General features: G+C 42.0%; 1 protein-coding gene across 1 annotated transcript in view; it reads left to right on the forward strand.

The window, feature by feature from the left end:
• The window catches only part of LOC117394129 (uncharacterized), a 31,797-nt gene extending 14,509 nt beyond the window's left edge, over nt 1-17,288 (forward strand). Inside the window, 4 exon segments of the mRNA XM_055221335.1 lie at nt 4,017-4,078; nt 9,805-10,332; nt 11,869-13,876; nt 13,878-17,288. Coding sequence (XP_055077310.1) covers nt 4,017-4,078; nt 9,805-10,332; nt 11,869-13,876; nt 13,878-17,288 — 6,009 coding nt within the window.
• The last annotated feature ends 1,407 nt before the right edge of the window (nt 17,289-18,695 follow it).

An 18,695-nucleotide genomic window follows, 5' to 3' on the forward strand; every position in this document is an offset into this window, starting at 1 on the left:
ACGAAAATGCGAGGTCAGCGAAAACGCTGACTTTGCATTTTGGAATTTTCAATCCAAGATGGCCGACTTCCGGTATGTCAGGGGGCGTGGCCATAATAATCTTTTTTGTTTGGCATCACTTGAAGAATGCGTGTACCAAATTTCGTGGCTCTATGCCAAAGTTGACGTCGGGACGTCTCCCATTGACGCAATGTATTTTGACTTTTGCAGGGGGCGCTGTCGCGCCATTTTTTTATGCCCAATGATGCACCACATAAAAAAATAAATTTTTCGCCAGACCTGAATTTTGGGCAAAATTTGGTGAGTTTTTGAAAATGTTCAGGGGGTCAAATTACTGCTCAAAGAGCAGAAGAAAGAAATAAAAAAAAAAAAAAAAATAATAATAATATTTTTAGCAAAAACAATATATCCGATAACATTAGAAACACATATTATACGTTTTTTGAAAGCTCTCGACTTTCCCCACGTCACCGTGGGGTCAATGGCGAATGACGAGCGCTAACGCGCTCGTCATTCGCCATGACGTCGGGGTCCGCCATTGACCTCCCATTGACTTCCATTCATTTTAGCAGTAACAAGTATGGCCCATGCCTGCGGCATGGGGGCTTGGATAGGGCTCGATGTCAGGAGTGTGTTTGGGGACATGAGCGCTTCGCGCTGCGTGCGTCAACATGCCTACGGCATGGGTTGCTAGGACACAGGAGTCTGTGCAAGGTCGCGGTGCTGCCACGAAGTTGCGCGCGAAGCGCGCAACTTCGTGAAGACAGTCTGCAACGATGAGTGCTTCGCACTCATCGTTGCGGAAGCAATAGGCCCTACGCCCTGTAGGGGCTCGGGCCTAATAAAAAAAAATAAAAGCCGCAAGCGGCATCGAACGGCCCTCGCGGGCCGTGCTTCGCACTAGGCCGGCCCCGCACTCCCTGTGGGTGGCGCTGACGCGCCACTTGTCCCTTTTTTATTGCGGCTTTGGGCTGCACTTGTCACCAATCAAGTCAAAACACATTGGAAGTGCTGATGCACAAAATGCAAAAACATGGGTTTTCCAGGCATCAGCGTGCAAAATACAAACTTGGCCCGTGGGACTTTTTTGACGGGGACGACCTGAAGAATCACTGTGCCAAATTTCACATTCCATATTTCCAAGACTCTGTCCAAACATCCAAACTATTCCCTAATTAGGACACTATTTAGGGATCACGTCATTTTTCGTGGTGTCCTAATGTCCAGTAGATGAAAAAGTAGGGCACTCAAAATTTCCCACAATAGATTAAAACAGTCTTAAATAAACCATTTTGGTTTAAAATAGCAACAATTTCCACATCTCAGATTAAAAAAAAAAGAATAATCCTACCCATTTGCGTGAGGTCCATCTTGAGGCTAACTAGTATGATATATTATATAGTATGATATTAATCCATAACTATTTGTGTGCCAGTCAAATCTGATAATTATTTATGACAGAGATCAAGTTTTAGCAGAGTTTCGCCCTTATACTTTTTACACCCAGACACAGAGTCACATGATCTGATTGTAATGATCTGTGTGTCCGAATCACTCTGTGAAGGAGTGCACTATATAATCTGCTTAAAGAGTGTGGAGTTATGTAGTGAGCATTTAAATCCCTCAATGATATGTGTAACTAATCAGTTCATTTCATTCAATTTTATTTTGAAGAGAATAAATACAATTCTACATAGATAGATATTATGATACGTTTATTAGATGCTATTTTGCCATAATATGGATTGGTGAAACAAAAGACTGGAGAAGTTTTGAAAAAAACTAAACAAAACATTCAGCCATTTTGCAAGGTTTGGTCAAACAAAAGGCTGGAGAATTTTTGAAAAAAAACATTCAGCCATTTTGTAAGAGTTGGTCAGACTGAAGACTTTTGAATCAAAATATTCAGTCCTGATTGGCTGAGAGACACATCAGAGAAAAGAAGTCTCACTTTCCCTGGCTTCTGATTGGCTGAGAGTTCGCACCACTGATGACGCTGCAGAAGTGTTAAATACAGGTGCAGAGTCGCCCTGCCCCTTTGTGCCTCTCATTCTTCCAAAGTTTGAGCTGCACTTGACTGCCCTTTCGCTGTCTTTTCGCTGACTTTACGTCGATTTTGCGATCATCGGATCACCGGATTACTGTTTTTCGTCGTGTGTCTTTTGTCCGTGATTTTGTCCTGTGAATCCGTGTTTTTGCCAAACCTTTTGACTGAGGACATCAAACCATCTTTGTTCTCAATCCCGGACCGCAGAACTTAGGATAAAGGTAAGAAATCTGACTTTTATTTACTTTATACTGCTGGTTACTTCAAATGTGTGTTAAATAAAGCTGATTTGTTAGTTGAATGTAGCTGTAGTGAAAATTCACCGTGTTGTGTAAAAGCTAAGCTAACTTTTTTTCTTGGGCGTGTCCCCATGTGTTGTGTGGCTAATGTTTTATATGGGCTGTGTATGTGTGCGTGCTAATGTGCTAATATTCACCGTCTATTGTGTAAAAGCTAAGCTAACGTTTTATTTAGGGCGTTTCCCCATGTGCTGTGTGGCTAATAGTTTATATGGGCTGTGTATGTGTGCGTGCTAATGTGCTAATATTCTTGTTTAGTCACGGTCTTGTAACGTGCAGTTGTATGTGTTTCTACGGACTATACTTTTAGTGCTAAAGTGCTAGTGAGGCCTAGTACCAAGGGAGGCCTAGGCCCGCTAATCCCAGCTGCATGGTGCTGTTGTCCTATCAAATACTGGCCTATATATAGGTTTTTGTGTGCTTAAAAGTAGTAATATTATTCTTTAGTTTTGATCTTGTAACTTGTGGCTGATTTGTACTTATGCAGATATAACTTTATTGCGTTAAAGTGTTTGTTGGGCCTAGTAGGTAGCTCATCGTAGCTGGATCCCGTAGCACGTGTCAGGGCCTCAGGAGAGTTCCTTATGCACGGACGTGACTGTAAACTTGCAGCTTAGGACAAAACTGCGCTGTTTGTTAGGAACCACTTTCAGTTCTGCTATGATTTGGTTTAGTCCTGGTTTTGATCAGGCCCGGTATTATGTGTGCAGGTCCAGTGTCTCAGGTTAAAGTCTGGTTTAGTCTGTTTTGAGATGGCTTTGGACCTGAGTCCTGGTCTACTCACTATTTTGTCACTGTTATATTCTAGACTAGCTTTTGTTTTATTTTAGTCAACTCTTGTTGTAACAATTTGTGTATTGCATATTGGATTTTGGGGACTTGTATGTAATGTAAATGTAATGAACTCGTTTGCACAGATGATCTGTGATTTTAAAATGATGCTTTTCACAATTGATGTTGAGTCATTATGATGTTTGTTGGTTTAAGTTTTAGTCTTGGTCTAGTCCTGGTTTAGTCCTAGTTGAGTGAGCTTTAAATGGGTCTGATCCTGGTCTGGTCCTGATGTGGTCCTGATGTGGTCTTACTGCAATGGTAAGTGTGTCTTGTCCTCATGAATACTTTGCTTTAAATGGTTTTGGCTTTTGCAATGCAATTGTGAGTGTGTCTTATATAGTTTATGCTCAATTATCATGGTGAATACTTGGCTTTGAACTGTTTTGGTCTTACCGTGGTGTTGTCCTGATCTAGTCCAGGTTTTGATATGTGTTAACCAATCAGAAAGCAGTGCAGTGTCTGTTTTGTGAATGTGTGTGGTTTGAAGTGTCTCATACCAGTTAGAATTGTTCACTTGTGTTCTGGTTTAGTCCTGGTCTAATGTTTTATATGGGCTGTGTATGTGTGCGTGCTAATGTGCTAATATTCACCGTCTATTTTGTAAAAGCTAAACTAACGTTTTATTTAGGGCGTTTCCCCATGTGCTGTGTGGCTAATGTTTTATATGGGCTGTGTATGTGTGCGTTAAACTGCTAATATTCTTGTTTAGTCACAGTCTTGTAACGTGAGGCTGTATGTGTTTCTACGGACTATAGTTTTAGTGCTAAAGTGCTAAAGTTTAGTCCTTGGTCTGTTCTTTGTGTGTGTGTGCGCGTGCGCGCGCGTTAACCAATCAGAAAGCAGTGAGTCTAGAAACAGCCAATGAAATCACTCATTCCAAGAGCGGGAATCTTGGTTGCTATGCCGTTGCTATGTAGTTGCAGTGACTGTCTGTTTTGTGAATGTGTGTGGTTTGAAGTGTCTCATACCAGATAGAATTGTTCACTTGTGTTCTGGTTTAGTCCTGGTCTGGGTCTGGTCTAGGCCCGGCCCAGTCCTGGTTGTACTGTGATTGTTAAATGTGTGTTATACGACTTATGCTCATACATAATGGTCATAACTTTGCTTTAAATGTGTCTTAGTCTTGTCCTGGATTAGAACAGGTTTAGACCTAGTCTGGTCCAGTCCTAGTCTTGGTATGGTCCGGTCCTGGTCCAGTCCTGGATTAGAATGGGTTTAGACCTAGACTGGTCCAATCCAAGTTTTATCTAGTCCTGGTCCGGTCCTAATCCGGTCCTAGTCTGGTCCTGGTTTTTCTGTGAGTGCAAGTGTGTTATGAAATTTATCTTCATGCATTATGGCCGTAAGTGTGCTTTAAATGGATAAACTGTTTTGGTCTTATTGTGGTGTTGTCCTGATCTAGTCCAGGTTTTGATATGTGTTAACCAATCAGAAAGCAGTGAGCCTAGAAACAGCCAATGAAATCACTCATTCCAAGAGCGGGAATCTTGGTTGCTATGCCGTTGCTATGTAGTTGCAGTGACTGTCTGTTTTGTGAATGTGTGTGGTTTGAAGTGTCTCATACCAGATAGAATTGTTCACTTGTGTTCTGGTTTAGGCCTGGTCTGGGTCTGGTCTAGGCCCGGTCTAGGCCTGGCCCAGTCCTGGTTGTACTGTGATTGTTAACTGTGTGTAATGCGACTTATGCTCATACATAATGGTCATAACTTTGCTTTAAATGTGTCTGGGTGTGGTCCTGGTGTGGTCCTAGTCTTGTCCTGGTCTAGTCTTGGATTAAAACGGGTTTAGACCTAGCCTGGTCCAGTCCTAGTTTGGTCTAGTCCTGGTCCAGAGCTGGTTTAGAGCTAGTTTAGTCCTGGCCCAGTCCTGGTCTGGTCCCAGTCTGGTCCTAGTCTGGTCTTAATGCAATTGTGAGTGTGTCTTTTACAGTTTATGCTCATTTATCATGGTGAATACTTGGCTTTGAACTGTTTTGGTCTTGTCGTGGTGTTGTCCTGATCTAGTCCAGATTTTGATATGTGTTAACCAATCAGAAAGCAGTGCAGTGTCTGTTTTGTGAATGTGTGTGGTTTGAAGTGTCTCATACCAGATAGAATTGTTCACTTGTGTTCTGGTTTAGGCCTGGTCTGGGTCTGGTCTAGGCCTGGCCCGGTCCTGGTTGTACTGTGATTGTTAACTGTGTGTAATGCGACTTATGCTCATTCATAATGGTCATAACTTTGCTTTAAATGTGTCTGGGTGTGGTCCTGGTGTGGTCCTAGTCTTGTCCTGGTCTAGTCTTGGATTAAAACGGGTTTAGACCTAGCCTCGTCCAGTCCTAGTTTGGTCTAGTCCTGGTCCAGAGCTGGTTTAGAGCTAGTTTAGTCCTGGCCCAGTCCTGGTCTGGTCCCAGTCTGGTCCTAGTCTGGTTTTAATGCAATTGTGAGTGTGTCTTATACAGTTTATGCTCATTTATCATTGTGAATACTTGGCTTTGAACTGTTTTGGTCTTGTCGTGGTGTTGTCCTGATCTAGTCCAGATTTTGATATGTGTTAACCAATCAGAAAGCAGTGAACCTACAAACAGCCAGTGATATCACTCATTCCAAGAGCGGGAATCTTGATTCCTATGCAGTTGCAGTGTCTGTTTTGTGAATGTGTGCTCTTTGAAGTGTCTCAGAAGAGATAGAATTTTTCACTTGTGTTCTGGTCTAGTCCTGGTCTAGTCCTGGTCTAGTCTTGGTCTAGTCTTGGTCCGGTCTTCTACTAGAAAGGGTTTGGACCTAGTCTGGTTTAGTATGTTTTGAGATGGTTTTGGACCTGAATCCTGGTTCACTCACTGTTTTGTCACTGTTATATTGTAGACTAGGTTTTGTTTTATTTTACTAAACTCTTGTAGTAACCATTTGTGTATGTATTGGATTTTGGTCCAGTCCTGGTTGTACTGTTATTGTTCAGTGTGTGTTATACGACTTATGCTCACTCATATTGGTTATAACTTTGCTTTCAATGTGTCTGGTCCTGGTTTAGTCCTGGTCCAGGCCTAGTCAAGGTCCGGTCCGGTTCTGATTTAGAATGGGTTTAGACCTAGTCCTGGTCTAGTCCTGGTCTAGTTCTGGTCCGGTCCTGGTTTTAGACCTAGCCCGGTCCAATCATGGTTTAGTCCTAGTCTAATACTACTGTCCTCATTTAGACCTGCTGTGATTGTAACAGTGTTGAGTCATGATGTTGAGTCATTATGGTTATAACTTTACTTTAATTAGGTCTGGTTCTGGTCTGGTCCTGGTCTGATTATAAGTGTTTCTTATATAAACCATACCGAGTCATTATGGTATTTATTTAGCTTTAAATGGTTCTGGTCTTGTCATGGTGTAGTACTGATTTAGTTAAGACCAGTTTTAGACTTATTTTGATCATAAAAGTGTTTATTTAATCTATTCTTGCTCCATTCTGGTGTTAATTTTAGTCCTGGTCTTGGTCTTGTCCATAACTGTACCTGTAAATATCATTAAGCTTCATGCATATACGATTTGGTTTTGTAGCTCATTTGTATTGTGGTTTGGTAACTGCTGGTCAGGGTGTGATCCTACTTGCTAAGGTTAATCTTAAAGCTGCTCGAGGCAGGTGATTTTCCAGTAAATACTATAACAAGGTCAGTAGATTATGCAGCACAAGTGGAAAATCGGGGCCCTGACATCATTTCAGTTAGATGCATATATTAGAAATATTTAGTTTATACCTTTTACTTTCCAATGTATTGGTTTAGGGCTAGGTTTGAGTCTTAAAATATTACATTTACTTATTTTAATTGTAACAATTATAACTTTGTTATTTACAGATGCCTGAGGACAAGGGATGGAAGCGCTCCCTTGCTGCGAAGAGGAGGAGGGAGGAGCAGCTTGAGGGAAAGCCTGCTTTCCCGATAGCGGTTCACCTTCCGCCTTTTTCCACCGGTGCCGAGACCTTTACCCGTAAGTGTATTTCAGTATGTTTTTACAACCTTCATGTCTGTCTAGTTTTGTAAATGCTGAGTTTTTTTTAAACTTGGTTCTTTTTTAGGCCTTGGTACTGGTTTTCGCCATTCGGTGAAGCCGTGGCCAACTTCCACAGTCACCGGGAAGTGCCACAAGTTGGACTTGCCGCCGGACTTGTCCCCTGACAAGAAGGCAAGTCTATGAGTTTCAGTATGAAACAAATTCTTAAGTAATAGTTGAGGATTGTTAAATATTTTCTTCTTTTTTCTAGTTCGTTCTGATTGTTGGGAACTCGCATCTTCGTGCTGTCGTTGATGCCATCGTGCCGATGCCAGAGGGCTGCCTGTCCTTTGCCATCAGTGCGACTCCCGGAGGTTCCGCCCGTGACCTTCGGATGCAGCTGGCGGCTATGACGGCTGAGCACCTACCCAAAGGTGAGTTTAGTAATGACCATTAGATCATCTTTGGTAAACATTAAATAGTTGAACCATGTACAATGTCATTGAGAAAGTTGAATGAATGATTCTCTTCTTTTCAGAGCCCGCTTTGGTGTGTGTCATGGCGCCGTGCAACAACCTCACGGCCAGCAGGACGGTTGACGAGGCTGCAGAGGAGTTTGGCCAACTCCTCAGGTATGTCTGCGGCTGCTGGCCAAAGGTATGTAAAATAGCTGCAATTCTTTGATAATGATTGTATTGTGTAGTTGGTAAATGGTGATTTATTTCTTAAGGTGTGTGTCGTGGATTTCCCACCTCGCCTTGCTGGCAGCGTGGAAATTCAGACCCTCCTTCGCCAGGAGTACCACCGTGTGTCAGCCCGCTTTCAGGTCAACTTTGTCCAGATAGCCGACCACTTTCCCCGACACCGACGAGAGCTGTGGTGCAGGGATGGCGTAAGTACAATCTACGCTCTCATTTTACCAACTTCCTTTTTGCATGTGAGTGGTTTTATGTAACATGTCGTTATAATTTTGTTTCAGATCCACCTGAGTGATAGCCATGGAATGGGAATCCTTGTTCAGTTGCTGTGGCAGGCTTGCTACACGCAGCTAGAGGTCTCTTCCCCCGCTTCCTCTGTGGCGGCGCCCCGCCCTCGCACATCCACCAGAAGGGTCTCGCCAAGAGTGGTTGTGACGGGACCGCTGCCCGTGCCACGACCACCCCCTCCTGAGTGGATTCCCATTGTGCGGGGCAGAAAGGTGAGAGATTGTTCCTTTTTTAGTTTCAAGCTCAAGTGGTTTATTCTGTTTCTTAATGTATATTTTCATTACAGAACCAGCCTAGGGACTCGGCCTCCCCTGTGGGTCCCAAGGGGCGCCTGGTTCAACGGGAGGTTAGTAAATGTCATTCCTGTCTTTAAATATTGACGTTGACATTATTGTTGTATTGTGATTTATATATTTTTTTAAATTTCTGTTGTAAGGTGGAGACCGTCTTCTCCATCCCCCTGTCGCCCGTCCTCTTCAGCCCTGCTATGCTGGTCGAGATGGATGCGAGGTTTCCATTTGGCCTGACCAGCTCTGTGGAGGACGTGGCCACCTTTCCTTCGGGAAAGAAGGTAAGCGTCTTGTGTTATTTTCTCATTGCTAAAAGTTAACAATTGCCTGGTGTGAGATTGAGTAACTTATGAATCCTTTTTTGTTTTAGACGTCTCGGGCGAGGCGTCGCAAGGCTGCTTCCTCAAAGAAACGCCAGCCCAAGCGGCAGGTGAGTGTTACACATTTTCAGACATGTTTTGTTGAATTTGTGCTTTTTTTTTTAAAATATATTAATATTATTACATTTTATGAAGGCGGGGGCAGCGCATGTGGTTGTGGAGGTGAGACCCGGCTCACCATCCAGCTTCGTGCCTGCAGTGGAGGAGGACCAGGTTTGTGTCATTTTGAATATGTTGATTGTTTTTGACACATTGTTGCCTGTACTTGTTTTTAATTATATATGGTTTTGTAGGCGGAGGCAGTTGTGGTAGAGGTGACACCAGGAACGTCCCCTACCAGCGTGGCCATCCTGGATTCTTTCCTGGAGGACCAGGTTTGTGTCATTTTGAATATGTTGATTGTCTTCTACACATTGTTGCCTGTAATTGTTTTTAATTATATATTGTTTTGTAGGCGGAGGCAGTTGTGGTGGAGGTGACACCAGGAACGTCCCCTACCAGCGTCGTCATCCTGGATACTTTCCTGGAGGACGAGGTTTGTTTTGTTTCTTGTGTTTTGTTTTTATTCTCCAATGTTTATCATTTAAACAGAATATGTGCTAATGTAGACATGTTTTTGCAGTCCGGAGATGTGGAAGTGACTCCAGGAACGTCACTTGCCAGTTCCAGGGACCAAATGCAGATGTTGATGGACGAGGTGAGTTTATTTTTAAGGTTACTATTATTGTAGTAGTATTAGTATTATATTGCAGAAAAATTAAGTGTACAGGCAACAGCCTGATTAGATTAGTTTAATAATATATTTTCTTTGCATCTTTAAGGCCATGGACATCAGCCCTCCTGTGACCCCGCCGCTGCCGCCTCTGACCTGTCCTCTTCTGACCTGTCAGCCTTCTTCTTCTGTGACCAATCAGCCTTCTCTTCTCAGCCCTCCACCAGCTGTCCAAGAGGAGAGAGCTTCTGACAAAGATAAGTCTTGTTGTGCACATGTTGTACCCGTCGGTCTTCCTTCTGTCGTGAGGGGTAGTTTTCATCAGGGTGATTTTAGGTTCGAGTATGCAGGTGTACAGTGTATGGTGATAGCTTTGGTAGCTTTAGCTAAGCACTCGGTGTGTAATGTGTTTTCATGGGATCAGAGGCAGTTAGATTTGGTTTTGAATCTTGGGGATGCACTGTACACAGACCGTCGGAATCGGGGCTTGACTCATGGGCGTGACTTGTTAATTGCTTCAGACCTGCCACGTGAGTCAGTTATAGATGGGCAGCAGTTTAGCTTTTCTTTCAGTCAGCCAGTTAATGGAGCTGCAAATGTTGTCGAACATGAGTTTATTGAAGCGGGCTCGTGGGTAACCTTAGATGGTGGTTTAGAACAGATGTTGGCACAGTACGACACATGTCTTATGACACTCTGTGGTGCTGCTTGTGCCGTTATTAAAGACAATGGGCGGTATGCTGTAGTCGATTCTCACTCGCGTAGTGCTGAAGGGTTGGTAGATCCTGATGGTAAAAGTGTGGTTATGTATTTTAGTCATATTGATGAGCTGTATAGTTTTTTTTGCACATTGGCTGCGTGTTATGGTGATGACTCAGATGAGTCTTTCAAAGAGTTTGAATTGACTGGTGTTAATGTCGTTGTTGCAGCTGATTGTGTGAGGGGCTTAAAGTGCCAAGAGGCCGCAGAAGTTTCTTCTGTACTCCGTGACAAATACCCAAAGCAGGACATTGAAGTTGTTTCTGATAGTGTGAGGGGCTTAAAGTGCCAAGAGGCCGCAGAAGTTTCTTCTTCTGTACTCCCTGACAAAAACACAAACCAGGACATGGAAGTTGATTTAGATGTGCTCTTTACCAGTGTTCAAGACAGTGCCCTGTCCTTTAATCCACTACATGAAAGTGTTTGTAAGGATTTGTGCAAACACATTAAAGCTGATTTTCAGAAGCTCGGTGTGGCAGATCCAAAAACTGTAGGGCCATTAGGAGTGCCATGTAAAAATGACAAAATAGTTGCGGACGGGAATTGTTTCTTTTGGGCGGTTTCACAGGCCATTAGTGGCACTCAAAAATATCATCGGAAAATTAGACTTGCAATTGTGAAACAGCTTGAAAAAAATCCTTCAAAATACAACACCCTGTTGCACGATGGCCACTCATCTGTGGACCAATATATCAGTGTGTCAAACATGCGTAAAGTTGGCACATGGGCCACAGAAGTAGAAATCCAGGCAGCTGCGGATTATTTAGGCGTCGATGTATTTACATTTTACAATGGACATTGGCTTAAATATGGTTGTACTACCAAGCCTCTGTCAAACAATGGCATTTACCTAGAGAATATTAACAGTTGCCATTATGAAAATGTAATTTGTGTCAAAATACCAAATGCTAATGCTTGTTATGAATGCTGCAGAGTCCATCAATTTTCAATGGAGGGCTACAATATTAGGTCTAAAAAGGTACCTCCTAAATCACAGGTTGTAGATAATCTAATTTATACAAAACCTACATTATCAAAGTATATACAAAAGAAAAAACTAAAGCATCTGAAAAGCACGTACGACACACATAATGAGATGATCAAGGAAAAACGGAGGACACATTATAGACACCCACATGTTAGAGATGCCTCACATAAAAAGGGTAAACAAAAATATAGAGATAATGCAGAGCATAGAGAGGGGAAAAAGGCTGCAAGTAAACATTCATATAGAATTAATGAATTGTATAGAAAGAAAAAAAAAGCAGCAATTAATGTAGCAAATAAGCTCAAATACAGAACCAGTATGGAGTTTAGAGAAAATGTTAAATCAACGTATAAAAGTAAATACAACGTTGATGTAGAATATAAGAATAAACTAAAGGCTGCAAGCATCCACAAATATAAAGTTGATTTAAATCACCAGAATAAACTTAAAGCAGCTGGTATCAACAAATATAAAGTTGATTTAAATCACCAGAATAAACTTAAAGCAGCTGGTATCAACAAATATAAAGTTGATTTAAATTATCAAAATAAACTTAAAGCTGCTAGCATCCACAAATATAAAGTTAATGTAGATCATCAAAATAAACTTAAAACTGCTAGCATGCAGAAATATAAACTTAATCTGCAACATAAACAAAATGTTAAGGCAGCCAGTAAACACAAGTATAAAGTAAATCCCCTTCATAAACAAAAAGTAAAAGCATTTAGCAAGCAAAAATATCGTAGTAATGAACAATTTAAAAACAAAACTCGGGCAGCATTCAGGAACAACCAAAAGCATTTGAAACAAAAACGGGAAAATTTTACTTTTGTTTTGGATCAGTTTTTAAAGGAAGATCAAGATGGTCCAGAGTATATTTGCTGCGTGTGTTTAAAATTGTTATTTAGAAACCAGGTCTTACCTTGTAGAAAGGATGACTTTATGGTTAAACCAAAATGTGCGGATGTAGCTAATGCCTGTATCTCTGAGGCCTATTTACATGCGTGCGATAGTGATTGTCCAGCTCCGTGCCCGCTCTCCGATTGTAGAGGTAGTTTATGGATCTGCTACACTTGCAACACAAAACTGTGTAAAGGTCAAATGCCATCAGAATGTTCAGTGAATAATTTACAATTGGACGATATTCCACCTGAACTTGCTTGCTTGAACACTGTTGAACAGCACATAGTTGCCCTCAACATTAATTTTATGCAAGTTTTAGCTTTGCCAAAGGGGGGTCAGCGAGGGATCCATGGTCCTGTCACCTGTGTGCCTTCGAGGGTTAGTGAATCAGTGAAACTATTGCCGCGTAGTAACATGGACGGTTGTTTGTTGCCTGTAAAACTTAAGCGTAAACTTACGTATAAAGGACATTATGAGTATCAGTATGTAGATACAGAGCGCGTACGTAGGGCCATTGCATTTCTCAAACAAAACAACCGGTATTATTTAGACATTGATTTTAATGAAGGGTGGGTAAATGAGTTTGTTAGGGAAGAAGAGGAAGCTAATGTTGAAGATGTTACTGGTACGGGTATGGATGTTAATGTAGAAGAAACTGTTATGGAGAAGGGTGCAAATGTTAATGTTGACAGGGAAAAGAAGGCAGAACAAGAGCATGCGGAAGATTTAGATGATGAGCTTCTGCATGATCGGCAGCGTCATTGTATGTATCAAGATACCTTTTTCATGCCGGTCGATATTGCTCAGGAAGCTCTTGACCACTATTTTGAGGGCATTTTAAATTTGGCTCCAGCCGAGGGGAACAGTCCGGTTAGTTTGTTGTCAGATAAAGAGAATGAAGCTAAATGTTTTCCAAAGGAGTTTCCATTAGGTCATAATACCTTTCATTGTCCTCGGCCTGTTCCTTTGACCATGTGCAGATATTTCATTAACAGACTGCTGCATGTGGATGGTAGATTTGCTCAAAATTTTAAGTTTCTTTTCTTGGCTTTGTATATGTTAGAAGTGCAACAGGTCGTGTCAAAAGTTTCGATAGCGTTGCGAAAGGGACATTCTGGTCAGACTAATGCTGCTGCAGGCGAAGGAACTTTAGAAAATTTGTTACAGTATGATAACGGTTATCGTTTTATGCAGCCAATTAGAGGTACGCCGCCCTTCTGGCAGTCTGCACAAAAAGATTTATTTGCATGCATTCGTCAGCTGGGTATTCCGACGTGGTTTTGTTCATTTAGCTCTGCAGATCTCCGCTGGCCAAGCCTCCTTAAAACGCTCTTAAAGCAGGAAGGTAGTACCCGGAGTGTTGAAGATTTAGATTGGGCAGAGAGGTGTGACCTTTTGCGTCGTCACCCTGTAACCGCGGCTCGCATGTTTGATTCCCGTTGGCGCCGTTTTTTACGTAAAGTTATTCTTTCCCCCGCTCAACCAATCGGAAAAGTCATAGACTATTTTTATCGTGTAGAATTCCAACAGCGCGGGTCTCCCCACGTCCATTGTTTATTTTGGATTGAAAATGCCCCAAAGCTTGGAGTAAATACGGATGAGGAGGTAGTTCAGTTTGTTGATAAATATGTTACATGTGAACTACCCTCTGATCCGGATTTACTGGAAAAAGTTACTTCAGTGCAGCAGCATTCTAAGCGTCACTCAAAAACATGCAAAAAAAAACAACAAAGTCTGTCGTTTTAATTTTCCACGTCCAGTATCTGCACGCACGTTCATTAAACAAAAGGACCCTGATCAAGAGCCTCTTGTTACAAAAGAGGAAGCAGAGTTTATTATGAGCGTGCTGAAGAATGCTATCGTTGATGAAAATAACCTGTGTCTTAGTGCAGAGGAGTTGTTTGCGTCATTGGGTTTATCGCAGTTCACATTTGAACAAGTGTACAATGTTTTAGATGGGCACACACACATAGTTTTAAAGAGGGACGTGGCAGAAGCCTGGATAAATAACTACAACGAGAAATTATTAACCTGCTGGAACGCCAATATGGACATCCAGTACGTTGTAGATGCGTGGGCTTGTGTTGTTTATATTATTTCATATATTTCTAAAGCAGAAAGGGATATGGGTTTACTTTTAACTAATGCACAAAAAGAAGCTTCTAAAGGTAATGTTAGTGCAAAAGAGGCTTTTAAAAAATTAGGCAGCGTTTATCTTCATAATCGTGATGTCTCTGCACAGGAAGCTGTCTACCGCGTCACAAACATGCATTTAAAGGAATTTTCCAGAAAAGTTACATTTGTCCCGACTGGTGATAATATAGTGCGTATGAGCAAACCAATTGGCGAAATAGATGATGAAATGGGGGAAGATATTTGGATGACAAACACTATAGATCGTTATTTAAGTAGACCAAATGACAGCACATTTAATGACATGTGCATCGCGACATTCGTATCCGAATATCGCTTGCTCGGGCCGTCGGACAAATGTAAAAATCCAATTATTTTACAGAACGGATTAGGTGCGATAACTAAAAGAACACGGACCAAGCCCGCAGTTGTTAGATATGCGCGTTTTTCTGAAACTAAAAACACAGAGTTATTTCATCAAAGTATTCTTCAGTTATTCATGCCGTATCGCGTCGACACTGATTTGAAGCCGCCTCCATTTGAAACATTTGAACATTTCTATAAAACTGGGGATGTGTGTTTGAGTGACGGGTCTGTGCAATTGGTTAAATCGATAGTTGATTCAAATAGGCGTCGATTCGAACTTGCAGCTGAGGACTTGGATGAGGTTCATGAGCAGATGGATTGTGGAGAAATTCATGAGGATGCATGGGGCTTGCTCTGCCCAGAACAGGAAGTGGAGAGGTTGGAGTCGAGGGAGGAGTTCAGAGAGATGTTGCAGGCTGTTGGTTCTGAGCAGGAGCAAGAGGCTATTCCAGACTTGGCTGTAAGAAACGAACAAGTTTGTCACATAGAAAAAAGAAATGTGATGAGTCGTCAAGAGGGTCTTTTACTTGTGAAAACTCTGAATGAGCAACAACTGTCCATTTTTTACAAAATACGGCAATGGTGCTTAGACAAAGTAGCTGGTAACAACCCAGAGCCATTGCATATTTTTATCACCGCTGGAGCAGGCACAGGGAAAAGTCACCTGATCACAACAATTCAATACGAGGCGTCGCGTCTATTTGCTCCTATTTGCCATAGTCCGGATAATGTTAGTGTTTTATTAACGGCTCCGACAGGGATAGCAGCATATAATTTACAGGCGGCTACTATCCACACAACATTTAGTATCGGTACTAATGTTTCCCTCCCCTACACACCGCTGGGGGAGGAAAAGATTAATACACTGCGCGTTAAATACATGGATTTACAAATTGTAATAATTGATGAGACATCCATGGTAGATAAAAAGTTATTTACTTATATTCATGGGAGGTTGCGTCAAATTAAACAGTCAGGTGACTTTTCTCCGTTTGGAAATGTGTCTGTCATCACTGTTGGGGATTTCTATCAATTATCACCGGTCATGGGTCAAGCTCTGTACAAAGAAAACATAGGCGTTAATTTATTTACAGATTTATTCAAAATTGCAGAGTTAACAATTGTAGTCAGACAAAAAGATAACACTTTTGCAGAGCTATTAAATCGGCTTAAAGTCCGCTCTAGGTTGACACCACTGCTTGATGGAGACATAGATATATTAAAACATTGTGAAACAGGCGAAGATCCCGACGTGTTACACATTTTCACCAAAAACAGCTTTGTATCAAATTACAATTTAAAGATATTGAATAGAGTATGTCCAGAAAAGGTAACAATCAGTGCGCGTGATTTTGGCTATGACAAAAAGACCGGGAAGTTAATCGAGATACAAGGCCATCTCCATAAATCCAAACAAGCCAGTTTGGAGGAGTCATTAATCCTGGGTGTAAATGCGCGTGTAATGCTCTGTAAAAATGTAGATTTATCTGACGGTTTAGTAAATGGGGTATGTGGCATTGTAACACATATAGTTCAAAATCCACAGACAAAACAGCCTCCTCTAGCAATCTATGTTAAATTTGACGACGATCGAGTAGGCGCACAGAGGAGGAGGCAAACACGTACCCCTGCTCACCTGACTGGTTCTACCCGCATAGAACCAGAGGAGGAGCAGGCAAATAAACGGGGAGAAAAGCGGCGTCAGTTTCCTCTTAAACTTGCGTGGGCGTGTACAGTACATAAAGTACAGGGTGTTACTGTAGATCAAGCAGTGGTGTCCCTTAAACAAGTATTCACGGCGGGTCAGGCGTATGTGGCCCTTAGTCGCGTTAGGAGTTTAGAGGGTCTTGTCATTCAGGACTTTGATGAAGATGCCATTTATTGTAATGATGGCATTAGAGCGGCGCTTCAGAACATGCCTCCCTTCATAGTCGAGAGTATGCCCTGGCACCTACAAGAGGCACATGTCCTGACATTCTTTTATATGAATGTTCATGGTTTAGAGCGGCATGTGTCCGATTTGGCTTTATGCACACAGCCCTGGCAGCCTAACTGTATCGCTGTGGTAGAGACATGGTTAACTGTAAATTCAACATTTCAAACTAGTCACATTGAAGGTTTTAACTTCCACAGTCGTCCCCGTAGTTTATCTTATCAGCAAAGTAACCATCCAGCACTGACTAGTCTACTGGATCAACGGCACGGTGGCGTTGGTATTTACTGTGAAGAAAACCTTAACTATGAAATCACAGTACGAGATTTTAGTTTAGAATGTTTAGTGAATTATTTTGCAGAGTATAAAATTATAGTTTCTGTCATTTACCGTCCACCGTCATACCCCATGTCTCTATTTAAGTATAATTTGGACAGATTATTGAATTGGCTTGAATCACATTGTGCCACTGTGGTAGTGACAGGAGATTTTAATGATGACATATTGAAATCTTCAAATCTCTGCAATTTTATGATAGAAAAAGGTTATGTTCAATATGTCACGTCTCCCACAACAGAGAGGGGGACATTAATTGATCATTTATATGTTAAATCTACAGAGTATGACATAGATTCTGTAGTGGTGCCAACGTACTTCAGCGACCATGAGGGGATAGTATTTTCTTTTAAGGGTAGATCTTCGTAGGCCGCATAGTTATTCTGAATTGGTTTATTTATTTAAAATGGACAGTTGTTGTTTATTGACATCTCATTACATTGTTGCGCGTCGCTTCGTCTTTAATCATGTATTTATATTTATATGACAAGTTGTTTTAATTGTGGATCATGGATTGTTGTAATGGGTTTTAAATGGTTGTTGACTTGTCAGTGAGTTGTTATAGTATTTATCATGCACCTTGTTAATCATGAATTTTAAGGTGTTGTAATCAGGTGATGTGTTTTTATTGTATATATATATTTGTATTTCATGTGGCCATACAGTGATGAGTGCACACATACTGTATGGTTTGTCCTTTGTCATAGTTCTACTGACTGGTTCACCTGCACATTTTTTTCTCACCCTCTCTCTCCCCCCAACTCTTTCTCTCACACTCACTACACACCCCCTCCCGCCTCCCCCTCTCTCAACCCCCCTTCCCCCCTCTCTAACTCTCCCTTTTTCTTTAACGCTTAACTCCCTGTCTCTAACTCTCTCAAACTGTCTCCCTCTATCCGTCACTTGTTAAATCTCTCTTTCTGACCTTTCTATCCTTTGTTTCTCTCTCTCTCTCTCTCTCTCTCTCTCTCTGTCCTGTGTTTCCTTTCCTCCTCTCCTTGAACCACCACCTTATCGCGGTGGAGAGGTTTGCGTGCCCCAGATGATCCTAGGAGCTATGTTGTGAGGGGCTTTATGCTCCTGGTAGGGTCCCCCAAGACAAACAGGTTCTAGGTGATGGGTCAGACTAAGAGTGGTTCCTTAAATTAATGAAAAATGTGTGTTTAGTAATGCTCAGATGATAATCATGTTTATGTGAATTCTCACATAAACATTCACTATTCAGTTGACCTTGAGTTCGTTCATTGCTATTCACATGTTGTTCCCTGTCCCACCCCCCTCTTGGGAGTGCAACTGTTTCAGATGCCCTCCTGCGGACCGCCCGGTGATGACTGGACCCTAGATGCCCTCCTGTGCCCTGATTCCTGTTCCATGGACTTGGACGCTCTCTTCCCTCGCCTGGCTGGATGACCCGGTGCCTGGCTAGGGTGACTCCTGTCTTGCCATAGGGGAGCCTCCCTCTGGCTCTTGGTTGAGTGGACTCTGGCTCTAGACTTGAACTCTATCTGCATATGGATGCGCATTAGTCCTGGACACATTTGCAGCTGTGAGTCCATGGGAGTGGATCTCTCCTTCACTGTGGTTCTCCTCGAAGTTTCTAAGCACAGGGGATATTCTGGGACAGTTCTCCATTTACTTGTCCGTTTCATTGTTGATTTTCTAACTTTCTGTTGGTTAAATCAATTCTCATGTTCACCCCTAAGAGGCGACTGCTGCTGTGATTTTGGACTTTACAAAAATGAATTGAACATATCTGATTTTATATATGCAGTTACA

Source organism: Periophthalmus magnuspinnatus, chromosome 4, assembly GCF_009829125.3.
Source record: "Periophthalmus magnuspinnatus isolate fPerMag1 chromosome 4, fPerMag1.2.pri, whole genome shotgun sequence".
NCBI lineage: Eukaryota > Metazoa > Chordata > Actinopteri > Gobiiformes > Gobiidae > Periophthalmus > Periophthalmus magnuspinnatus.